Source organism: Daphnia carinata, chromosome 5, assembly GCF_022539665.2.
Source record: "Daphnia carinata strain CSIRO-1 chromosome 5, CSIRO_AGI_Dcar_HiC_V3, whole genome shotgun sequence".
Lineage (NCBI taxonomy): Eukaryota > Metazoa > Arthropoda > Branchiopoda > Diplostraca > Daphniidae > Daphnia > Daphnia carinata.
Window position 1 is genome coordinate 89,187 of NC_081335.1, and position 21,305 is coordinate 110,491.

Below are 21,305 nucleotides of genomic sequence, written 5' to 3' on the forward strand. Positions count from 1 at the left end.
GTTGACTCCGGGACGAAAAATTCCATCCGGTTATAAGATTTTGTTTTCCTTTCAATTTTTTTTTTTTTATTTTGTTTGTTGGTTTTATTTCGTTATTTTTTTTATTGTTTTATTTTAAAAAACAGTCGCTTTGATATAAATAAGTATAGCCCAGCTAGAGAGCGCCGCAGCAACGGGCAGCAGCAACACCTCCTCCTCCTCTGCTGCCGTCACCGTGCCAATAACTAGACTGAAACGATATAGATGCTGTTGGAAGATACCCTGGAGATGGATGAGAAAGTCGACGAAAACAATAAGTGCCAGGAAGAAGAAGGTCGTCCAGGAGTTACTGGCCAATAGCGAATACGTCTGCATGTGTGTTAAGGACCTTCATTCCATTTGCATTTCGTTGGACGAATCGGATTTTTTAAAAAATTCTTTTCTTTTGCGTTTGACACACAGGATTGAGCGGAGTTACAGTTCCAGTAGCTATGGCGAAACGTACGATGTGGCCAGCTTTCCTGGCACTTATTGTTCGAGCATCGATCGAAACGTTCGATCCAGTAGCATCATTGGTAGTATCAGTAGTCCTGTACAGCTAAAGACAAGGTTGTAAATCCATCCATTTCTCTCTTTACCCTTTCGAATTACTACGTGTGTCTTATTTTGCGAAAACAAATCACAATAATCTTTTTTTTTCCCTTCCTTTTTTTTTAAATTTTGGACAAAAAAAGGGGAGTTGAAATATATTCGAAAGAAACTCTGATGGAATTCAACGTAGAAACATTTCTAAATTCATGTACAAATGAGATCACGTGTGACAGATTCAATCTAATAATATTTCCCATTCGAATCGTGTCAGACTGTCAGTGTTCTCATTTGTACTGGAGTGGTAGTATCTTTGATTAGCTGGAGTGGATTAAGACAAGTATAGGAACGATCAAAATGGTACGTCAGAGCCAAAACTATCAAATAACACGCTGTACAATCCTTGTTGTTCTCCAAATAACGTCGCTGCAGGATTGCGATAGGAGAGTGTAGCTGCAAAATGGTGCTGTGCTGTTTTGGTTTTTGCTGATAATTTAGATTTGAGCCAATTGACTCGGAACAGTTGCCCACCAGCGGGAAGAAAAAGGCTTCATGTGACGTCAACACGGAGGGTGAGCAAAGTATTGATCCTTCCCTTTGCTACCCCTCGCTGTCGTGAGCGCCTCCAGGCGGATTGGCGATGAAGGCACACGTAAAGTGACTTTATCCAGTTGAGCTCCAAGTCGGGGAGAAGGTGAAAGCATTCCATCCATCATTCCATCTTTTTTACTACAACATCGACAGTAATCGAGTGAGGAATTATGGACCGGTGAATTTCCATTTTTGAGTCTCTAGATTTTAATCGACAACGAGTTTTTACTTGACGATTTAAGAACAGACAACAGTTAAAAAATACAAGCCATGGCTACTAATCCGTTTGGCAATTACTATCCATCGGAAGGAGACAATACTCAGCAGTTTACGTATCCGGATTCCAGCGGCAATAATTACGCTTACGACTCATCGAGTGCTGGACTGATGGGCGACTCAGGTAACAACTTGCAGCATCAGCCGATGGGCGCTGGAATGGCCGAAGTGGATTTGTCCAGATACCCGGAACCCAAAGAAAGCACCAAGAAGATCCGAGGCCGTGCGGACATAATCGAATACTTTTTCGGCGGGCCCGTTAACCGTGAGCTGATCATCGCCAAAGCGTTCTACTTTTGCTTCTTTTCGGCTTTCGGCTCCCTACTACCTCTCATGGCCATTTACTTTAAGAACATGGGCATGACTCCGACTCAGGCCGGCATCCTCATCGGCATCCGGCCGTTTGTCGGCTACCTTAGCGCACCCTTTTGGGCCGACCTCGCCGACCGGTAAGTCTCGTCTTGCCAGCCCATTTTTTCACCTTTAATCAAAAATAGTTTAGTTGTTTTTTTGTTTTTTTGTTTTTTTTTTCAGTTAAATGCCGAACATTAGTTGATATATTTTGAATTAAAACTTTTGGTAAATTTCCTGATTGAAATTCGCCTTTTTAAAATTTCAAGACGAAATCCGCTGGATGAGCGGAGGCGAGTGGAAGATAAGGACGATCAATATTTTAGCTCTAGCGCTGTGTGACGTCAAGTAGTGCTTTTTCTTTTCCGTTTCATTCTTCCGGGAGGTCTCCACCAGGGGAATCCCGCCCAAGCATTCCTTTTTATGGTATTAAAGATAAAATGTGTTAAGAGGATATTGAAGATACAGTATTAAGACCTTTTAGTTCATCGAGTACGTCATCCGAATGTGTGATTGTGAATGATTCCTTCGGAAGCCGGATACCGATGGGGTGTCACATCAATCAATCCACTTCATTCGTCCATTTTCTGTTTTGTTTATTCATTTTGAAACACAGATTCAAGAAGGGTAGGATTATGCTACTTGGATCTTTGGCAGCTTGGATCATCTTCAACGTGCCTCTGGGCCTCATTCGGCCTCCGGCCATTTCTTGTTTGATCCACAATTCGTCCGATTTCGTCATCGTATCGCCCACTGGTCTTGTCAACCGGATCGACAAACGAAGCATCTCACCGTCAGATTATTACGATGTGGAGCAAGAGAATTTCATGGCGGGATGGACACCTCGTCAACCTGAATGGATTGAAGATCATCATCAGTCAGGTCAAGGTGGATTAGACGATCTTAACATGATTTCTTCCAAGTTGCCCTGGAATCAATTGCTGGCTATGGAAGAGGAAGAGTCTGTCGACATTCCATTGGCGGATGAGTACGGTGATAACGGAGGAGAAGGCAGAGTGGCACGCATCCGTCGCCATGCTACACCATCACCGATGAAACCCGATCACGTTGTTGGCATGTCGCCCTACTCGGTGAAATTTGCCGCCAACTATCAGGAGAAAGAAAACAGTCAATGGGTTTCGCCAACTTTCTCTTACACTATTTTCAACCGCAACGATATCCGCAAAGTTTTCTTCCTCTTCTTGCTGCTAATTGTTATCGGCGAATTCTTTTGCTGTCCTAGCATGACTTTGGCTGATACGGCTGTTCTCAATTTGCTGGGCAAGGAGAATGCTGATCAATATGGCCGCCAACGAATGTTTGCATCCATCGGCTGGGGATTAACCATGTTCTTTGTTTGTCTCACTCTCGACCACTCGACGCCGACACAAGGGCCCAATCATCCCTGTCAGGTATAGTCTACTTCTTCCTTTTGAATAACCTTTTTCTTTATTTGTAGATCGTTTCATATTCGAAATTTGAAATAACGTGCAAACGAAACTTGTGGCTCTGATCGTAGCAGACGACTTCTTAATGTCGTCGAAACAGTGTTGGACTCGGCAAAGGTTACAAGCTAGTAATATGGGAAATCGCGCTGGTATTCAAGATGCTCTTCCAAAAGACATAACTTATTACAAAAGACAGAAAAGGCATTGAAGTGAATTAAGTTAAAATGCTTCAAGTATTTAATATTGATCGGGTTTGAACCAACTCGTGTTTATACAGCCTACAATGTAGAACAGTCTTATGTTGAATGAGGTCAAAAGAAGTTGTATTTCTACATTTTATTTATTGTTTAGGTACACGAGCGAGAAAGGGTGTATACCGTTTGCTATGTATCATTCACCATGTTCATGATTGGAACCATGATTGTGGCTACTCGATTGCCATTCAATTATGACCCAGAACCTCAAGAATCTTTAGCGAATCCTGCTACAGTTTCAACACCTGAGGAGGTAAACTAACAGTTGTGATCATCTCATGCCAGTTTTCTTTACAAGTTTCAACCTCATGGAAAGTCACGATTGTCTTTTTTCATAGTCAACACGCTATGTTCCTCCAGCCCCTGGTTCATGGTATCATCCAAAAGGACCTCCTCCCCCACCTCCAGGATCCCAACATCATCCCTCGACAAAGGAAGTAATGAATGATGCCTTAAAAAATCTCCTGGGAAAGGTAAAATGTTTTACATAATTTACCTACAAGGTTTTCTAACCCAACAATTCGAATGATGAATATCAAATATAGAGCAAAGTATTCGCCCAAACAACCAGCAAGATACCCGAATGGATGCCCGTGCTTCGTCATATGGCTAACATTAGATGCGCATCTTTCATGTTTGTTGCCTGGTTTATGGGTTTCGGCATCGGCTTGATCTTCACTTTTCTTTTTTGGCATTTGCAAGTATCATAAAAACAAACAATCCGACTTTATGGTATTCATAGTGGTACTAATTGGCGATCTCTTTTGGAATTCTACAGGATTACGGTGGCACTTCAACCGTCTTTGGCATGGCCTCGGTCGTCAACCATATCTCGGAAATGTTGGCTTACTTTCTGAGCTACCCGCTTATTCGCAAGATCGGCCACATCAAGGTTAAATTTGTATTTTAGAAAAGACAACCATTCGATCTTTGCTTAAAAATTCCGTGTGGGCTTCCATTTCTTCACGCAGGTCCTGTGTCTTGGCTTACTTTGCAGCGTATTGCGCTTTCTTTACATTTCGTATATCCGCGAACCTTGGGGGGTGATTCCTTTTGAGTTGATTCAAGGCGTAACTCACTCAGCCGTTTGGGCCGCTGCCTGTTCCTACATCGCCCACAATACGCCGCCTGAACTGCGCGTTTCTGCACAAGGCGTCCTTTCCTTCGTTCACAACGGAGCCGGACGCGCTTGTGGCACCATTTTCGGCGGCCTCTTTTCCACTTATTATGGTGCGTGTCGCCCTCCTGCTGTTTTCTACAATGCCCCTTTCATTGCATTTGCTGATTGTTTTATGCCATCCATTTAAAGGCACAACGGCAGTATTGCGTGGCTACGGATTCGCCTGCATCTTTGTTCTGGTTGGCTTCGTCTTGGTCTGCTTTTACCATCGAGGCAAAGGCCTGACGACCGATTTGACCCCGGCAGAAGATCCGCATCAGGTGGCTGCAGAGATGGCTCATCTAGCGCCGCACGGTGTACCAGGCAACCCGACTATCGTCCGCACGGCCTCGACTGCCAATTTGGAAAATTCGGCCAGCAAACCCACACTAAATTACAACACTAGTCATGGCAACCTGGACATTCCCCACGTGGGCGGTGAGAACGAATAATAGCTTTTCGCTTTAAAATTAAAACAAAAAAAAAACGAACAAACTTGATGTTAAACGAATGCATTTTCATGGCACAAACAGGTATGGCACCACCGACCAACCCATTCTTGGCATCGTCTAATAACCAGCCTACATCAAGTTCTTTTGGTTACGTCGCCGAGGAGTACAATGGAATCTCAATGAATCCGACGCAAAGTGGATCGGTTAACTACTCATCTAGTTCAGGGTATAACACCAGTCAATACAACAATAGCCAATATTAGCCAGCAATTAGCGCGTACTCCCGAAGGAAAAGAAATCAAAGGGAAAGATTCTGTAGGTGCATTTTTTCTTTCTTTTTGTAATTGTATTCATTTTTCTAAGATAACTCAGCGTCGCTAGCATCGTCTTCGGATCCAGTATAAATAGCACTACACCATTGCGTGGAATTTATTCACAATGTATCAGATACATTGACGGGGTTTTTCTATTGGTGCCCACCTGTTATCGTTTCATTCTATTCTTTACTTTTCCTCATTAAAAAAAAAAACACGTGTAAGAAATCCGTTGTGAGCAATAGTTTCGTCTCCGTTTAAATTATAACCGTATGCGTCGTTACGCTGGGGCTTTGACACTAAGTGTCTGTAGCCTTCAAGTTTGAAAACACAAATAGGCATGACTCATTTTTTCTTGGCACCAGTTACAGAAAGACCGACCTACGTGTGTTTGACTGTTTTTGTTCGTGCCGTTTACGTATTGGTGCACCCATCGATTTGTTATTGACAAAATATTGGGAAAATAGTCTGTTGAAATTATTTTAGAGAAGATGCTGCACTGTGTTGTGTCATTGTGGCTTTTCTTATCTAATGAATTACCTCCCCCATTCCACTACGTTGAATGTTTTATTATAGGCACCATACAAACGTCACGTTTATTGTTCGTTTGGCTTTGATTTTATAGATCTTAAAAGATCTAGTCATCATATCCGTTTTTCATTGAAATTGATATCGTTTTCAAAATGTTTGATGGTTTTCGGCGTATTTTCTTGGCAGATTTTCCTTTTGGTTAAGGTTATTACGGGAAACGTGTATCAATCGAACTAAAAATTCTCCACCTTGTACTATCAGATGACAAATGCGTGAAAATATGGGTAAGAAAAGTTGGCATTAGAACAAATCAGAATTACCAAGCGCTAAGAAGCTTATACGACTTTGGAGAAAAGTGTGTTTTATTGAATGATTTTTTTTAACCCAACCTCCTAAACGATCGAAAACGAATAAAGTAACTATAGTAAATGATGCACATTAGTTAATATATGAGTTAAAACGGTCGCCGAAATCTTATTTTATTGTGGAAAACAGATAAAACGAGAAAACTAATGAAATAAAATTACATAAATAATAATCTCACTTTGTTTTTCAGGTTTAATTAAAAAACTATGAGGCCAATCAAAAAATAAACATGATTTTCGTCATTAGCATCTCATTCTGCATCGAAACCATGTATTGAAAGCGAAATCTAAATTTTGACCAAAAATGAAAAAGTGAGAAGGCTCTTTCTCCCTAACCCAGCCGTTTTGAAAATAAAAGAAAACAAAGTGCTGTTTGTGACACTTTTTGTTGCGCCGTAGCGTACTGGCGCGCTAGCCTAATTCTTAAAAAACCAAGGGCCAAACTTAACCAATTTGACCGTAATTGAACGATGAATATGGCAATCCGTTTTACACAAAAAAAAAAAATTTCGCCAAAAAAAAAAAAAAATCACACTTTTTTCTTTTTTTTCGATCCGTAGCCATCTACCGGTCAGAATCGTTATTACTGGCATGTCAATTTGAGTCCATTGGATCCCATTGTCAGTTAGTCGAGTAGCGTGGCTGGAGAAAAACGCGTGGCTGGAGAAAAATATGTTAAAATGGATAAGATAATACAACAAAAGGATGGTAAGTATAAACATTATTATATTGGTTTTAAATTATTAATTATTGTTTATTAGATCAAATTATGAAGCTGCAGGCCCAATTATTGGAACAACACAAAATATTAGATAACAGCAAAGCTAAGGATGGTAAGGCCTAATACGTAATGATTCTATTTATTTGCTTTTTTTTTTCATTTGTGTTTTGTAGCTCAAATTTTGAGTCTACAAGCTCAGCTAGGGGAAAAGAACAAATTGGAATGGAACAGTTTCCAAACAGTGAAGGAGGTTTTTCCAAACTCATCTCTAACTGAACATGAGGATGAATTGGCATTAGGTGAACACAGTCAGGTACCTAAACTTTTCAAATAAGAATTCAAAATAAGTATAGAATTTTAACAAACAATTATTTATTGTTTAGTTATTCAGTCTACCACCTGACAGTGTGTTAAAGTTAAATTCTGTTAGTGCTGCACTAAAAGAATTGTTAGTAATAAGTCCATGCCGCGAAGGAAGTGAACAGTTGTGGGACCGTATTTGGGCTGAAAATGGGTGTGGTACGGAAACCCAGAAATAGCACGAGTTCAACATAAAACATGAATTAGGTACTTTTCGGTTTTTTGTCTATCGAAAAAGTATTTTTAATGCTATTATTTTGCATTCACAGAGTTTTAGTGGGGGATCAAGTCAAGTCTGGAAGTGTTACAGGATGGAAGAGTGAGCCTACAGTTGAAAAACACTGAAAGTGCATTACCATTAAGGTATGAGGTAAAGTAATAGAGAATGCAAATTGTCTAATGAGAAGTACCATCTTGTGTGAATGAATCCTGTGTAACAGCAATCCTTTATAGTTCTGTCACAGCTGGAAGCCTCAAATAATTCTACTTCTCTTGCTAAAGAACAACTTGTCCTTTACGTTCAGAGTGTTGGTGAAGCTGGGTACTTAAATGGCCCTAAAGATGTTTCATTTCGTTGGCATTGCAGCGATGAACATCATACATGGATTTTTTAGGTATGAAAGGAATTTTCTTGAAAATTTTTTGAATTTATGACAAAGCATTTCTCCTGCTTTTTGCCTACCATGTCTAATCTAAAAAAAAAAAATTTATCCAATAGGAAAGGAATTTCAGCATACTGGGAACACAACTATCAACAATGCAACATTCTAGGGGTGCTATTTTATCATTCAAGAGCTTTATACAATGATTTTCATCTGCAATTTGTATGGCCTTTCCCAAGCTTCTGCCAGAAGTTGAATCTATAAGTCATGTAAGTCACATGAGCAACAATTGAGATACTTAATGGTGTTGTTTTTCTTTTCTCAGCACAGGTTAATAGTAACATTGGATCTGAAAAGATTCTTAGTTGGGGCAAGACACTGAATAAATTGTAATGATTGAATGGATGACATGACATTTCTATACTTTTTCGGATTCCCGAGACGGTATTTTATATTTAAAAAATTGAAGTGCATATCTGGGCTCCCTTCCTTTCCGTAGCCCCGTTTCCCCTTGACTCGTAATAAGCCCGTAGGGGGTCATGCCCCTACTGTACGGTATATATAAAAACAACATATACCGAGGTTTGGAGGGCTCTGGCCGGAAAGGGGACGTGGATGTCCGCTTAGTCCGATGATGTGTTCACGGAGGGCTCTGTGGCTACCCACAAATCCGAACTAAAGGTTAATCGCTCCTGTAAAAATGTTCCAAATCTTCAGCTCTTCTTCCGGCTTCTCTTAGCCAATCACCGGGTAATCTCCCCGGTGGGTCAACAAGGCAGTGTCTCCCCCTGCCTGGGTTGACGGCAACTTTTGAAAGGGCTATTGTGCCTTTTTAAAGTTGCAAAAATAATTGTAGTGTGCAGAGAATTGTCAATAAAATTTTTTTTATAAAATATTTTTTGCAAAATTTTTTTTCTTTCATTGTCTGTGTTAGCTGTGTTCACACATTACCTTTATCAATTTTTTTTTTCTTTCGCTTTGCTTTATTTGTTTTTGTCACCTTTGATGGTAAGCGTTGTTTTCATTGATATATCGTTTATCTGTAAGTATTCAATTATTATCCAGGGATCGAACCCTGGACGTTCGGCATACAGCGCCGATGCTCTACCAATGAGCCATGAATCATATGTTGTCAAGTTAGCTTTTTTCTAGTCACTTGTGGACTTGCATTTACACTTAGAATAAAAATGAAATGCGATTCTACAATATACTCTTTTAAATGTATCCTACTTCACTTTTATACATCTACTGAGGTTTGAACCCAGGGTAACAAGCATCGCAGCTAAAGGCTCTACCAAATAGCTATGAACGAATACATGAAAGCAATAGAAAGATAAACATATAGTTGTAAAAGACTGCATAAACATTCTAGACGATAACATATGATATACGATAATAAAATATTTAGATATATCTCGTGGCTCAATGTTAGAGCATCGGCGTTGCACGCTGAATGTCTGGGGATCGGTTCCCATACGAGTAAAACAAAATACAAAATTACTTCCAAAAATATCCAGATAGTACACGTTGCTCCTTGAATCTAAGTTGAAGAATTCAAAAAGCGTAATAAATAATAATTGAATACTTACAGATAAACGATATATCAATGAAAACAACGCTTACCATCAAAGGTGACAAAAACAAATGAAGCAAAACAAAAGAAAAAAAAATTGATAAAGGTAATGTGTGAACATAGCTAACACAGACAATAAAGGAAAATAAATTTTGCAAAAAATATTTTATAAAAAAAATTTTATTGACAATTCTCTGCACACTACAATTATTTTTGCAACTTTAAAAAGGCACAATAGCCCTTTCAAAAGTTGCCGTCAACCCAGGCAGGGGGAGACACTGCCTTGTTGACCCACCGGGGAGATTACCCGGTGATTGGCTAAGAGAAGCCGGAAGAAGAGCTGAAGATTTGGAACATTTTTACAGGAGCGATTAACCTTTAGTTCGGATTTGTGGGTAGCCACAGAGCCCTCCGTGAACACATCATCGGACTAAGCGGACATCCACGTCCCCTTTCCGGCCAGAGCCCTCCAAACCTCGGTATATGTTGTTTTTATATATACCGTACAGTAGGGGCATGACCCCCTACGGGCTTATTACGAGTCAAGGGGAAACGGGGCTACGGAAAGGAAGGGAGCCCAGATATGCACTTCAATTTTTTAAATATAAAATACCGTCTCGGGAATCCGAAAAAGTATAGAAATGTCATGTCATCCATTCAATCATTACAATTTATTCAGTGTCTTGCCCCAACTAAGAATCTTTTCAGATCCAATGTTACTATTAACCTGTGCTGAGAAAAGAAAAACAACACCATTAAGTATCTCAATTGTTGCTCATGTGACTTACATGACTTATAGATTCAACTTCTGGCAGAAGCTTGGGAAAGGCCATACAAATTGCAGATGAAAATCATTGTATAAAGCTCTTGAATGATAAAATAGCACCCCTAGAATGTTGCATTGTTGATAGTTGTGTTCCCAGTATGCTGAAATTCCTTTCCTATTGGATAAATTTTTTTTTTTAGATTAGACATGGTAGGCAAAAAGCAGGAGAAATGCTTTGTCATAAATTCAAAAAATTTTCAAGAAAATTCCTTTCATACCTAAAAATCCATGTATGATTTTCATCGCTGCAATGCCAACGAAATGAAACATCTTTAGGGCCATTTAAGTACCCAGCTTCACCAACACTCTGAACGTAAAGGACAAGTTGTTCTTTAGCAAGAGAAGTAGAATTATTTGAGGCTTCCAGCTGTGACAGAACTATAAAGGATTGCTGTTACACAGGATTCATTCACACAAGATGGTACTTCTCATTAGACAATTTGCATTCTCTATTACTTTACCTCATACCTTAATGGTAATGCACTTTCAGTGTTTTTCAACTGTAGGCTCACTCTTCCATCCTGTAACACTTCCAGACTTGACTTGATCCCCCACTAAAACTCTGTGAATGCAAAATAATAGCATTAAAAATACTTTTTCGATAGACAAAAAACCGAAAAGTACCTAATTCATGTTTTATGTTGAACTCGTGCTATTTCTGGGTTTCCGTACCACACCCATTTTCAGCCCAAATACGGTCCCACAACTGTTCACTTCCTTCGCGGCATGGACTTATTACTAACAATTCTTTTAGTGCAGCACTAACAGAATTTAACTTTAACACACTGTCAGGTGGTAGACTGAATAACTAAACAATAAATAATTGTTTGTTAAAATTCTATACTTATTTTGAATTCTTATTTGAAAAGTTTAGGTACCTGACTGTGTTCACCTAATGCCAATTCATCCTCATGTTCAGTTAGAGATGAGTTTGGAAAAACCTCCTTCACTGTTTGGAAACTGTTCCATTCCAATTTGTTCTTTTCCCCTAGCTGAGCTTGTAGACTCAAAATTTGAGCTACAAAACACAAATGAAAAAAAAGCAAATAAATAGAATCATTACGTATTAGGCCTTACCATCCTTAGCTTTGCTGTTATCTAATATTTTGTGTTGTTCCAATAATTGGGCCTGCAGCTTCATAATTTGATCTAATAAACAATAATTAATAATTTAAAACCAATATAATAATGTTTATACTTACCATCCTTTTGTTGTATTATCTTATCCATTTTAACATATTTTTCTCCAGCCACGCGTTTTTCTCCAGCCACGCTACTCGACTAACTGACAATGGGATCCAATGGACTCAAATTGACATGCCAGTAATAACGATTCTGACCGGTAGATGGCTACGGATCGAAAAAAAAGAAAAAAGTGTGATTTTTTTTTTTTTTTGGCGAAATTTTTTTTTTTTTTTTTTGTGTAAAACGGATTGCCATAGATGAATTCGAATATCAGGTCAGATTGGGCGTAGGGAAGTGCGTTTACAAATTATAAGTAAAATTTCAGAATGTATGATTGAAAGAAAAGGCGAACGAATATAAGGCTCGTGGTACTTTATATCAGATTCCTATACAAAACCTTTTCCCTTATCTGGCACCTTGTATTTGACAAACTGTCCCATTTCATACGTTTACCATGGTTAAGTTATCTTCGACAATGTTTTCAGTTTAAGCGACATCTGGCGGCGGCCGCGAACACTAGGTTCATTTGAAGTTGGATTTAGTGCTGCAGCCTCTCTAGTAAAAAATCGGAAAACATGACGCCGCGCTCCGCCGTCGTATCACCTAAACAACAACTCTAGTTGGCGATCCGCTGCACAAGCGGCAAAACCTTTTAAAACAATCTTAAACCTAACGAAACATGTGGCGAATCTCAGTTAACGCCATCTATTGTACAGAAATCTAGTACAAAAAGCGATCGGTGGTGAACTTTATCCTGTCGTCTAGGCAGAATCACTATCGGGAAACTAAACTGGCACAACGTGAATCTGTAAGACGATTCAAAGAAAGCTGTGATCTTTGAAGATGAAGAATAAAAACAGATAAACTTATTCTGTTTTACTTCATTTCCACGTTCCCTGTTTGTCTCCCTTCATTTTGGTAAAAAAAAAGTTTATTAAAAAAAGATCATTGTGTGACAGCCTTTGTTGCTAGGGTGCACGGACCTGGAATTGGGATTCCTTTCGTCGATAACAAAACACGTTCCTCTGCAGGCGACAATGGCCATGAAAAGATTCACGTTGGGTGGGGCATATACCTGTTCAAGATCGCGGACAAGTAGGCAAAAAAAAAAAAAAAAAAGACACTATGGCGAACGTGGCTTGACAGGGCTGGTTAGGAAATGTTGCATGTAGTAATCTTGATGGCGAATCTCTTATCGCAAGTGACACGGGGCAAATTGATCAGGGAATTTAGAAGGTTCCACTTTGTCAGATAACACTTTTCACGAAGTGCAGGTTGAGGAAGTTTCTGCTGTCTTTCTTTTTTGTGCGTGTGTTATGCGCCACCGGCATGGTCTGACAGTTTCAAAGTCACCGCCCGCCCATAGAAAGAAGAGAATTCTGCAATGTGTTTTTCTTCTAATGCCATGATGGTATACTTGATCGAACCGCCACGTCTCACAGTCAAGGTCCATCCGGAGCAATAAAAAGGAGCACCCTGACAAACGAAGTCATCCAGAAGAACGTTGGAGTCGTACAGCAAGACACCGAGAAAAGATTGGCGCATTGTTATTGGGACTCGCGTCCGATCGTCAATCACAGCAGCTCCTGGTATTCTAATCGAGCTCGTAAGCTGAGTGTCACCACCTTGGCCTTCAATTTCCCAGGTACGCAAACGAGTTGCATCGCATTTAAGCATTTCATATGTGGACGGGGTCTCGATGATTTGGCATTTGCAGCACCTACAGTTCGATTATTAATTTGAAACATTACCTTTATTGGAAAAGATCTAGCAATGTTACGAACCAATTATTTGATGGCATCAGCCGCGTTCTTCCTAATGAATGCTATGCTCTTCCGTCTAGCCAGCTGCAATGTTTATCGAACACACGATGCCTTCTTAATTGACGGTGAGGACTTTTGTTTGTTCGCTTTTTTTTTTCTTTTTTTTTTTTTTTTTTTTTTTTTCTTTCGGTTATGTTGTCGTTCAGTTTGGGTTTTTTTTTTTTTTTTTTAAACATATAAGTTATCCCCTATTCTGGATGCGGTACGAACGAACGCAACTGCTGATTGGCCCATCCAGATTGACGTCGAAGCGCTTGTGGGTGACTCACGTTAACTGGATTTTCCGGTTCTAAATGAAAAACGAAAAACGGAAGAAAAAAAAAAAAAAAAAAACACACACACAAAAAACAAATGAGATAAAAAAAAAAAAAAAAAAAAAAAAAAAAAAAAAACGAGTTCTTGAAATTGCATCGTTTCCTAGTCTATAAAACAAAATCAAACAAAAAAATTGTAATCTTAGTTATTCACGTTTGGAAATAAGGGAATTGTAACATTCACGAAATGTTATTTCTTTTCGGCGGAGGCCATTGCTCTGCATGTATGTCTCGTTACATTCCAAATGCCGCATGGGTCCTACAAGCAGAATCCTACATAGTTTACAAGAACGTGGACGAAACGGAATGTTCAGATATCTAACGAATGGCATTTCGCCTTTTTTGAATGCAGGCGCAGAAACGCGAAACGACGGCGGGTTTTACCAGCCAAGCCATTTGGCGAGCAATACCTTCATGCTGACGGCAAACTCGTGTTTCTCGAGGCATGGCTACTTCGGCTCCTGTTCACCCCTTCGCGCTTGCTACACGCCGACGAGGTTGTCCCAAGTAAATCAGTTGGAACTCTGGGCCATCCTAGCTAACAGCGCTTGCCAATACGCCGATGAGGATGGCAACCAGGTAATTGCATTCTCGTACTGAAGACGGTTGAAAAATTGGTTGAAAAATTGAACTGTCACAACCTACACAGATGATTAGCACTGAATCCAATCCACGGATGAATTTCAAAATATTACATTCAAAATATCAAATACCTATTGGTAGGTTTACGGAGTCTGTTGTCCCAGACAAGCAATGCAAGCCAATGGCAACGTGCAGGTTGTTGGCAATGTCGCAGTCGGCTCCATCGCGATGCTGGAGCGAATCAACCCTTACAACAGCCCGTCGTCCAGACCACCGTATGTTCGTCCGGAGATCAATGGCCCACCGAGGCCAAGTGGCTCCGCCATCAGTGCGTCCAATGACACCAGGCAGACGACCAGCTGTGGCGTGGGGCCCACTAAAACGCTTAGTTTTGACGAACAGCGCATCGTTGGAGGAACCAACGCCGCCAAGAATTCGTGGCCTGGCATAGTGCGTTTCGTCACTAGAAAATCAAAATGAAACATAATAATAATAATAATAATAAAAAAAAAAAAAAAAAAAAAACCGTTCAACGTGATCAACTAAATCTAAAAAGCAAATTCTAATTTCATAAAGGTGGCGTTGAGATCGAACGGCTTCGCTATCTGCGGTGGATCTTTGATTTCGCCGACCCACGTTCTGACAGCCGCTCATTGCGTTGACTCGTAAGCTTTGATTCAAACAAAAATCATGTTTTACAAACAGCTTGAGACCATCTCGGACGTGGAACAGGGTGACCCAGTGGAACATCAAAGAGCTTTCCGTCGACTTGGGCATGCACAGCTTAGAACCAAGCGACGCTCAGGAAACGAGAGCAGTTCGCAGAGTGATCATTCACGGCCAATGGGATCCCGCAACCAACGTAAATCTGCGTCACAATGCAACCATACAAACCAATTTCTAGATGTGGGCTGATCTTTACCCGTTAGAACAACGACGTGGCCATTTTGACTCTGTCGTCGCCAGTGCCTTACGGCGCCACCATATCGCCCGTCTGTTTGCCGCCACAGACTGCCAGCGATCAGTACGTTAACCGAGAGGCAGCCATTATCGGATGGGGAACGGTGGAAGAAGGTACACATTTCAAACAAGTGCCGTCTCGTTTCGGTTAGTCTCATACGCGTCTGGCTGCGTTCCGATTCAGGTGGATCTCAGCCGGCCGTCCTACAACAATCGACCGTCAAAATCATAGCCAACACGAAATGCAGGTCAAGTTATCCAGATATTACCAACGGCATGTTATGCGCCGCAGCTCCTGGTACTGACACTTGCCAGGTACTCCCAATTGAATAGCAAGCCGTCGACAACTTGACACGTCAAAAGTGAATCATATCACTCACTATTCTTTCACTATTTGACTTAGGGTGACAGCGGTGGTCCGTTGCTCGTCCGGCCATCGCTGCGCTCCCCTTGGATCCAGGTTGGAATCGTCAGCTACGGTGTCGGTATGTGTTGTTAGGCTTACGGCTCGGCCGGCAATATTTGTCTAAAATGTGGCCAAATTGAATTGCAGGTTGTGCCCAGCCAGAATATCCGGGCGTCTACGCCAGAGTGACATCTTACCGCAGCTGGATCAAGAGATACGCTAATGTCTAAGATTTCCTGGCCAAGCATGTGTCGCGGAAGAGGTGGGAACTTGCAGTACAGTTCGAATAAACTGCAGAGCAGACATTGGAGAGCCTAATACTGCAGACGAAACATAAATAAATAAATAAATAAATAAAAAAAATTAAAATTAAAATTAAAAAAAAAAAAAATAAAAGGTTCAATCGTCGAATCGTACAATAATTATTCAATAGCGTTTCATTACCTGTTACCGGATATGCCTTTTTTTTTTTTTTTTTTCGTCCAGGCCGACATTCGAAGCACACCCTGCTGAATTTCAATAAAAACCATCATTCCGCAATCAAATCAGTTAACGTGGAGATGCCAACAATAAAAAAGACGAACAGTATAGTAGCCTAACATCAGGCCGTTTCGCTTTCATTAATACACGCCACATCGTGAAATAGCCACACAAGAGGCTGCCTATTAAAAACGACTGTGGAAAGACAGACACGTACAATTAGTTCCTACTCTGCCAGGAAATCGAAACCGGATTGTTTTTCGTTTTCATTTTTTTTTTTTTTTTTAAAAGACCAAAGGCAAAATTCAACAGCAACAAAAAAAAAAAAAAAAAAAAAAAAAAAAAAAATGGATGCCCGGCAGTAGATAGGAGTGTATATAATACGTTGAACAAGTCTAGTTGTTCCTTGATTACGAATATAATTGGATTTCTTAGCTGTCCTTACTGGAAGGCGGTTGTTCGTTTGCGGTTGACGCATCCTCTTGCACCCGACGGCGAATGACCGGACCGGCTTTAAATGAACAATTGGGCTCGAACCAGAAAAGCTGATTTTTATTCGGTTTCGACCTTCATCAGGCGTGAGCGATTCAGACGATGGATCCGGTACTATCACCAGAAGGCATCAACCTAATTAAGAATAATCATTAGAGAGAAACATCAAAACCTTTCAATCAGCGAGCACGATCAGAGTGAACGAATGGTAGTCTAGTATAGCCATGGTTACAACAGGTCAGATGCAAATCCATGGCGCGTGATTAGAGGCAAGGCATTAGGGCGTGCAACGACCCATTCAAATACACGCCCACCAAACGGAGACAACAGGAAGGAAGAGAATTGCTTGCTCGAGAATTGCGTGCTAACAGGATATGCCGACAGAAAGGTGAAGAGAAACACGGAGCTATTTGTCATGTCAAAGTCAGAGAGATTGAGAGATTGAGAGATTGAGAGGCGAAGACGAATAAAGTTCGGGGAAAGCAATTAAGAGCACATCGTTCTGCCTTCCTTTTTGAGGGCGTTCAAAGAATGAGAAAGAAAACCATTTGGTGAGTGAAATGGCATGCGCTAAGTGCCCGTCTGAAATGATATTCTACGAATCGAAGGTTGAAAATCGACGAAGTCATCGACCACTAGAGAGGAAACAAAAAAACAAACAAAAAAAAAACAAACAAAAAAATGTCCATTTTTCCAGTTTTCCAGTTGACAATCGCACGTACATGATGAACAGGTTGGCTGTCATTAGCAAAGTCTCAAAAAAGCCTTGATATAAAAGCGCCCTGAAAGGGCAAGTTTGTCAGAAGCGACTTGCGAGTCGTTCACTGCAGGGGGAAAAAAAAAAAAATTCATCATTTCACATTGGTCCTCACCAATAAGGTATTTCAATTGAACGGCCTCAAATTGATGAGCATTCGTCTCAGGTACGCAATTGTAAACATTTTTCGTAAACAACATTTACCTATGTACCTATGTAAAGCGGGGCCAACCTTTTTTTTTTTTTTTTTTTTTTCTTCTACAGGCAGTTTCCAAACCGCGATTTGGCAAATGACTCGACCCTTTCGCGCAGCTCGAGCGTTAGCCTCTGTAGCTTTACTGGTGGCTGTGCTGTCCTCTTCTCGCTCTGTCCATAGCCAAGTGTTTCGGACGAGAGATGCCTTCATCGTCGAAGGTGAGTTGTCATTTGTTATCATTTGTGCAAGCTGCTTCCTTTCTATTGGCAATGGTCATACGCAACTGGAAGTGAGGACAGATGTCATGCCATCTGAAAATGGAGTGAAAGAAAAATAGAAAAATATAAAAAGAAAAACTGAAAAACTTAAGATGTGACCTCTGAAATGTCAATTTCAGGGAGAAGCGACTGGTACCCGTACGCTGATTTACCTGACCGCAACGCAATGTTGAGCGAGAGATCGTGTTTCACGCCAGACGGAAATCTCGGCTACTGCACGTCGGTGCGCTCTTGCTACCCGACGTTGACACTGCCGCAATTGCATCAACCGCAAACGTGGGCGATTATCAGCCGTGGCACCTGCCACTACGCCAGAGACGACGGCATTCAGGTCGTTTTTCCATCAAACACATTCAAATTGTACTATTTGATCCATCATTGAAAGAGAAAGAGAAAAAGAAAAAGAAAGAGAAAAAGAAAGGGAAAGAGAAAGGGAAAGAGAAAGAGAAAGAGAAAAGGAGAGAGAAAGAGAAAAAGAAAAAGAAAAAGCAAAAGCAAATGTCAGTGTTCTTTTTACGTTGGATTATAGGCTTACGGCGTGTGTTGTTTGCAAGTAGCCACGCGAAACGATCAGCACGACGACGGTCGAGAAGCTGAAGGTGCATACGGATCCATCCAGTTGGTGTTGCCGCTGAATCGCTACACCAGCCAGTTCTTGCGGCCGTTCAACTTCCAAACGCCGTCGCGTAGGAAACCTGCCGAGGTCGCGTCGACAAGCGTCGATACCAACAAGAACGTGGCCGGTTTCAAGCAATCGCTCACCTGCGGCACCGGTCCCATCAAGACGTTGACCTACGACGAGCAGCGCCTCTTCGGACCAAGCGAGGCCGATAAAAATTCTTGGCCAGCCACCGTAAGTGACATTAAAACTGAACTTACTATCATTTTTTTTCTTTTTTTTTTTTTTTTTTTTTTTTTTTAAAACTCAATAAATCAAATACCGTCAATCAAGTCATCAGCCGTAATGCAAACGACCATTGCTCGTTCCATTATTTCCAAACCAAACTAAAAAGGTGTCACTGCGATTCAACGGCAAATTCCTGTGCGGCGGATCGCTGATTGGGCCGACTCAAGTTCTGACGGCTGCCCACTGCGTCGACGGGTGAGTCCTTTTTCCTTCTAGACTTGTTTCGGCAGCACATGTCAACGTGAATTGTCACTCTTTACGACCCATCGCCGTTAGTGTGTCGTGGGGCGCAATCAATCAGTTGAGCGTCGAGATGGGCATGCACGTGCTCAACCCAAGCGACGCCGAGATGAAAAAACCAGTGCGTCGCATCATCATTCACAGGGGGTGGAGTCGAAGCACTAAAGTAAGCCACCCGCACAAAAGATTGAACAGACAAAAAAACAAATGCAATCAAATAAATTCAACTGAATTTTTTTTTTTTTTTTTTTTTTTTTCAACATTCACAGTACAACGATATCGCCATTCTCATTTTGGCTTCGCCCGTCGTTTACACGACCTCCGTTTCGCCCGTCTGTTTGCCGCAACAGGCTACCACCGAACCAGAGATCATCAAGGAGGCGTCCTCCGTCGGATGGGGAACAATCAGAGAAGGTACTAGGATCTACATCATTTCGAAAAAAAAAAAAAAAATAAAATATCCACCATCGCAAGATGAAGAGTTTCCCTCACCTCACCTCCCCCACCCCCACCCCCCACCCCCCTCACCTGGCAACCGAATAATGTTTCATATCCTACCGTCTAGGTGTCTTTTTCTCGTCGACTGCCCTTCAGCACACGACCGTCAAAATACTGGACAACGGCCAATGCAAAGAAAGCTATCCGAACATCATCGGCAGCATGCTGTGCGCCATCGCGCCCGAGAGCAACACTTGCCAGGTATCGTAGCACCTTAGTGAAAGAATTGCATGGCATGCAAATTAGCGAAACAGAAATGAAAGCATGTCTTAATCATTACCCGTTCGCCATTTTTTGCAGAGCGACAGCGGCGGTCCGCTGTACAACCGAACGTCACCAGATGCACCTTGGGTACAGCTGGGCATCGTCAGTCATGGAATTGGTACGTTTCTTTGTATGCTCTCACACAAGCCACAACACAAACTAAATCAATGTTTGTTTTGTTTTTTTCCGTTCGCTTTTCTTTAAAGGCTGTGCCCGACCAGGATACCCCGTTGTCTATACCAGGGTGTCTTCTTACAGGAATTGGATCAGGCTAGTGTCGAGAGTTTAATCACCAAATCGGCCCATCTCATCAACCGTGTCTCTCCTTTCCATTTGACCATTTTTTTTGCTTTCCTTCCCAACGCGTCTTTGCATGAGCCTTAGCGATCAAAACCATCTGTCAATGAAGCTAGTGAATCGATTTTAGTTCGCATTATTCGACTTCACTTCACGGCTAGTGCAAAAAAAAAAAAAATATACAAATAAAAAGCCAAGTTGAACTCACTTGATGACCAGATGAACTGCTCTTCTTAATAGAAGGGCCGGCTTTTGTCGATCAATGTCAAATTGAACAGGAAAATGCGTATTGCAGAGATGATGCTGAATACATTCCAGCGTCGTGCATCTTCTTGGCTGGTTTCGTTCTTTCCTGAACGCCTTCGTCAAACGGCAAGTTACAGGCGGTTTCCGTTGTCAATTTGAACGTCTATCACACCTGTTGGCAAGGCGAGGTTCAGTTGGCTGTGCTATACTTGGTTTGCCAGAAAGAATTATAAAAAAAAAAAAAAAAAGGCATTGCGTTTTGACAACCAGCTACCACGTCAAAATCACCATCTGAAAAGAACAAGGATGAAACGAAATTGATCGTTATTTATAAGCCGATTCATTCGGCGGCCACATCTTCTTGATGCAACACGTATGCACAGCTGAAGGGGGGGGGGGGGGGGGGGCAAAAAGAGAATGAAGGTAAAAAAAAAAAAGGAGCGCTTTAGGTCACCGGAAACGGGTTGTTGAGAGTAGACAACGGCCGATGGATGGCCAGCTGATTGAACGAGACTGCTGCCCTTTTATCGTTTTTTTTTTTTCCTTCTTCAAACAGCCCTATTCAATAACAATTCCAGCTTCTCCTTATTTTTTGTTGTTGTTGTTGTTGTTGTTGTTGTTGTTGTTGTTGAGGGAGTTGATTGACCGATCTTCTAAAAGCACCGGACAGGGCGATAGGGCAACCATGTTGATTTTCATGCGGCAGATTCGTATGCTAATATGTTTGCGTTTCGTTATAACGATAAAGAAAAAAAAAAAAAAAAAACGCTCGAGGTGATGTTCAACTTGATTCCGTATAAAGTGCAGCAAACGAACGGAGCACGTCGCTGAAAGAATAAATATTTTGTAGAGCAACGTTATCAAACATTTAACGTTCTACTTTTGATTTTTTTTTTTTTTTTTTGGAAATCATTTCGTCCGTTTGCCCAAGGGTTTGTTTTGTTCTTTCCTCGAAATGACGACAGTGGCGCTGCCTGTTATTGAAGGGCA

General features: G+C 41.2%; 3 protein-coding genes and 2 long non-coding RNA genes across 5 annotated transcripts; 3 read left to right on the forward strand and 2 right to left on the reverse strand.

Moving 5' to 3' along the window:
• Positions 1 to 125: 125 nt before the first annotated feature.
• On the forward strand, positions 126 to 6,009 carry LOC130696517 (major facilitator superfamily domain-containing protein 6-like). The gene is made up of 11 exons (XM_057519593.1): positions 126 to 354; positions 442 to 927; positions 1,000 to 1,883; positions 2,402 to 3,197; positions 3,585 to 3,740; positions 3,826 to 3,960; positions 4,033 to 4,188; positions 4,266 to 4,379; positions 4,459 to 4,717; positions 4,797 to 5,084; positions 5,180 to 6,009. Exons 3-11 carry the CDS (start codon positions 1,429 to 1,431, stop codon positions 5,359 to 5,361), a joined length of 2,541 nt encoding a protein of 846 aa, XP_057375576.1. The 5' UTR covers positions 126 to 354; positions 442 to 927; positions 1,000 to 1,428; the 3' UTR covers positions 5,362 to 6,009.
• A 7,164-nt stretch (positions 6,010 to 13,173) lies between these two features.
• LOC130696997 (uncharacterized) lies at positions 13,174 to 15,957 on the forward strand. The gene is made up of 10 exons (XM_059495346.1): positions 13,174 to 13,181; positions 13,341 to 13,463; positions 14,065 to 14,291; positions 14,436 to 14,744; positions 14,871 to 14,959; positions 15,027 to 15,156; positions 15,224 to 15,368; positions 15,439 to 15,569; positions 15,658 to 15,739; positions 15,808 to 15,957. Exons 2-10 carry the CDS (start codon positions 13,349 to 13,351, stop codon positions 15,888 to 15,890), a joined length of 1,311 nt encoding a protein of 436 aa, XP_059351329.1. The 5' UTR covers positions 13,174 to 13,181; positions 13,341 to 13,348; the 3' UTR covers positions 15,891 to 15,957.
• Positions 15,858 to 16,962, reverse strand: LOC130697021 (uncharacterized). The gene is made up of 3 exons (XR_009002781.1): positions 16,586 to 16,962; positions 16,105 to 16,169; positions 15,858 to 15,980 (listed from the first exon to the last, which is right to left on the reverse strand). It is a non-coding gene; the product is annotated as an uncharacterized LOC130697021 (long non-coding RNA).
• A 712-nt stretch (positions 16,963 to 17,674) lies between these two features.
• LOC130696988 (tryptase gamma-like) lies at positions 17,675 to 20,128 on the forward strand. Its single transcript, XM_057520116.2, has 9 exons — positions 17,675 to 17,803; positions 17,983 to 18,194; positions 18,393 to 18,716; positions 18,877 to 18,965; positions 19,047 to 19,176; positions 19,280 to 19,424; positions 19,576 to 19,709; positions 19,809 to 19,890; positions 19,979 to 20,128. The coding sequence occupies exons 1-9, from the start codon at positions 17,680 to 17,682 to the stop codon at positions 20,059 to 20,061; spliced, it is 1,323 nt and encodes a 440-aa protein (XP_057376099.1). The 5' UTR covers positions 17,675 to 17,679; the 3' UTR covers positions 20,062 to 20,128.
• On the reverse strand, positions 19,566 to 20,698 carry LOC130697013 (uncharacterized). The gene is made up of 3 exons (XR_009002773.2): positions 20,278 to 20,698; positions 19,789 to 20,181; positions 19,566 to 19,721 (listed from the first exon to the last, which is right to left on the reverse strand). It is a non-coding gene; the product is annotated as an uncharacterized LOC130697013 (long non-coding RNA).
• Positions 20,699 to 21,305: the final 607 nt, after the last annotated feature.

What these genes read in the sequence shown, in the direction of transcription:
- LOC130696517 (XM_057519593.1), top strand. Translation starts at nt 1,429, where the DNA reads ATGGCTACTAATCCGTTTGGCAATTACTATCCATCGGAAGGAGACAAT. An exon ending in GCAAGATCGGCCACATCAAG is followed by an intron (nt 4,380 to 4,458) that starts GTTAAATTTGTA and finishes TTCTTCACGCAG; the next exon opens with GTCCTGTGTCTTGGCTTACT. An exon ending in CCTCTTTTCCACTTATTATG is followed by an intron (nt 4,718 to 4,796) that starts GTGCGTGTCGCC and finishes ATCCATTTAAAG; the next exon opens with GCACAACGGCAGTATTGCGT.
- LOC130696988 (XM_057520116.2), top strand. Translation starts at nt 17,680, where the DNA reads ATGACTCGACCCTTTCGCGCAGCTCGAGCGTTAGCCTCTGTAGCTTTA. An exon ending in CCGAGAGCAACACTTGCCAG is followed by an intron (nt 19,710 to 19,808) that starts GTATCGTAGCAC and finishes CATTTTTTGCAG; the next exon opens with AGCGACAGCGGCGGTCCGCT. An exon ending in CATCGTCAGTCATGGAATTG is followed by an intron (nt 19,891 to 19,978) that starts GTACGTTTCTTT and finishes TTTTCTTTAAAG; the next exon opens with GCTGTGCCCGACCAGGATAC.
- LOC130696997 (XM_059495346.1), top strand. Translation starts at nt 13,349, where the DNA reads ATGTTACGAACCAATTATTTGATGGCATCAGCCGCGTTCTTCCTAATG. An exon ending in CCGATGAGGATGGCAACCAG is followed by an intron (nt 14,292 to 14,435) that starts GTAATTGCATTC and finishes ACCTATTGGTAG; the next exon opens with GTTTACGGAGTCTGTTGTCC. An exon ending in AGAATTCGTGGCCTGGCATA is followed by an intron (nt 14,745 to 14,870) that starts GTGCGTTTCGTC and finishes AATTTCATAAAG; the next exon opens with GTGGCGTTGAGATCGAACGG.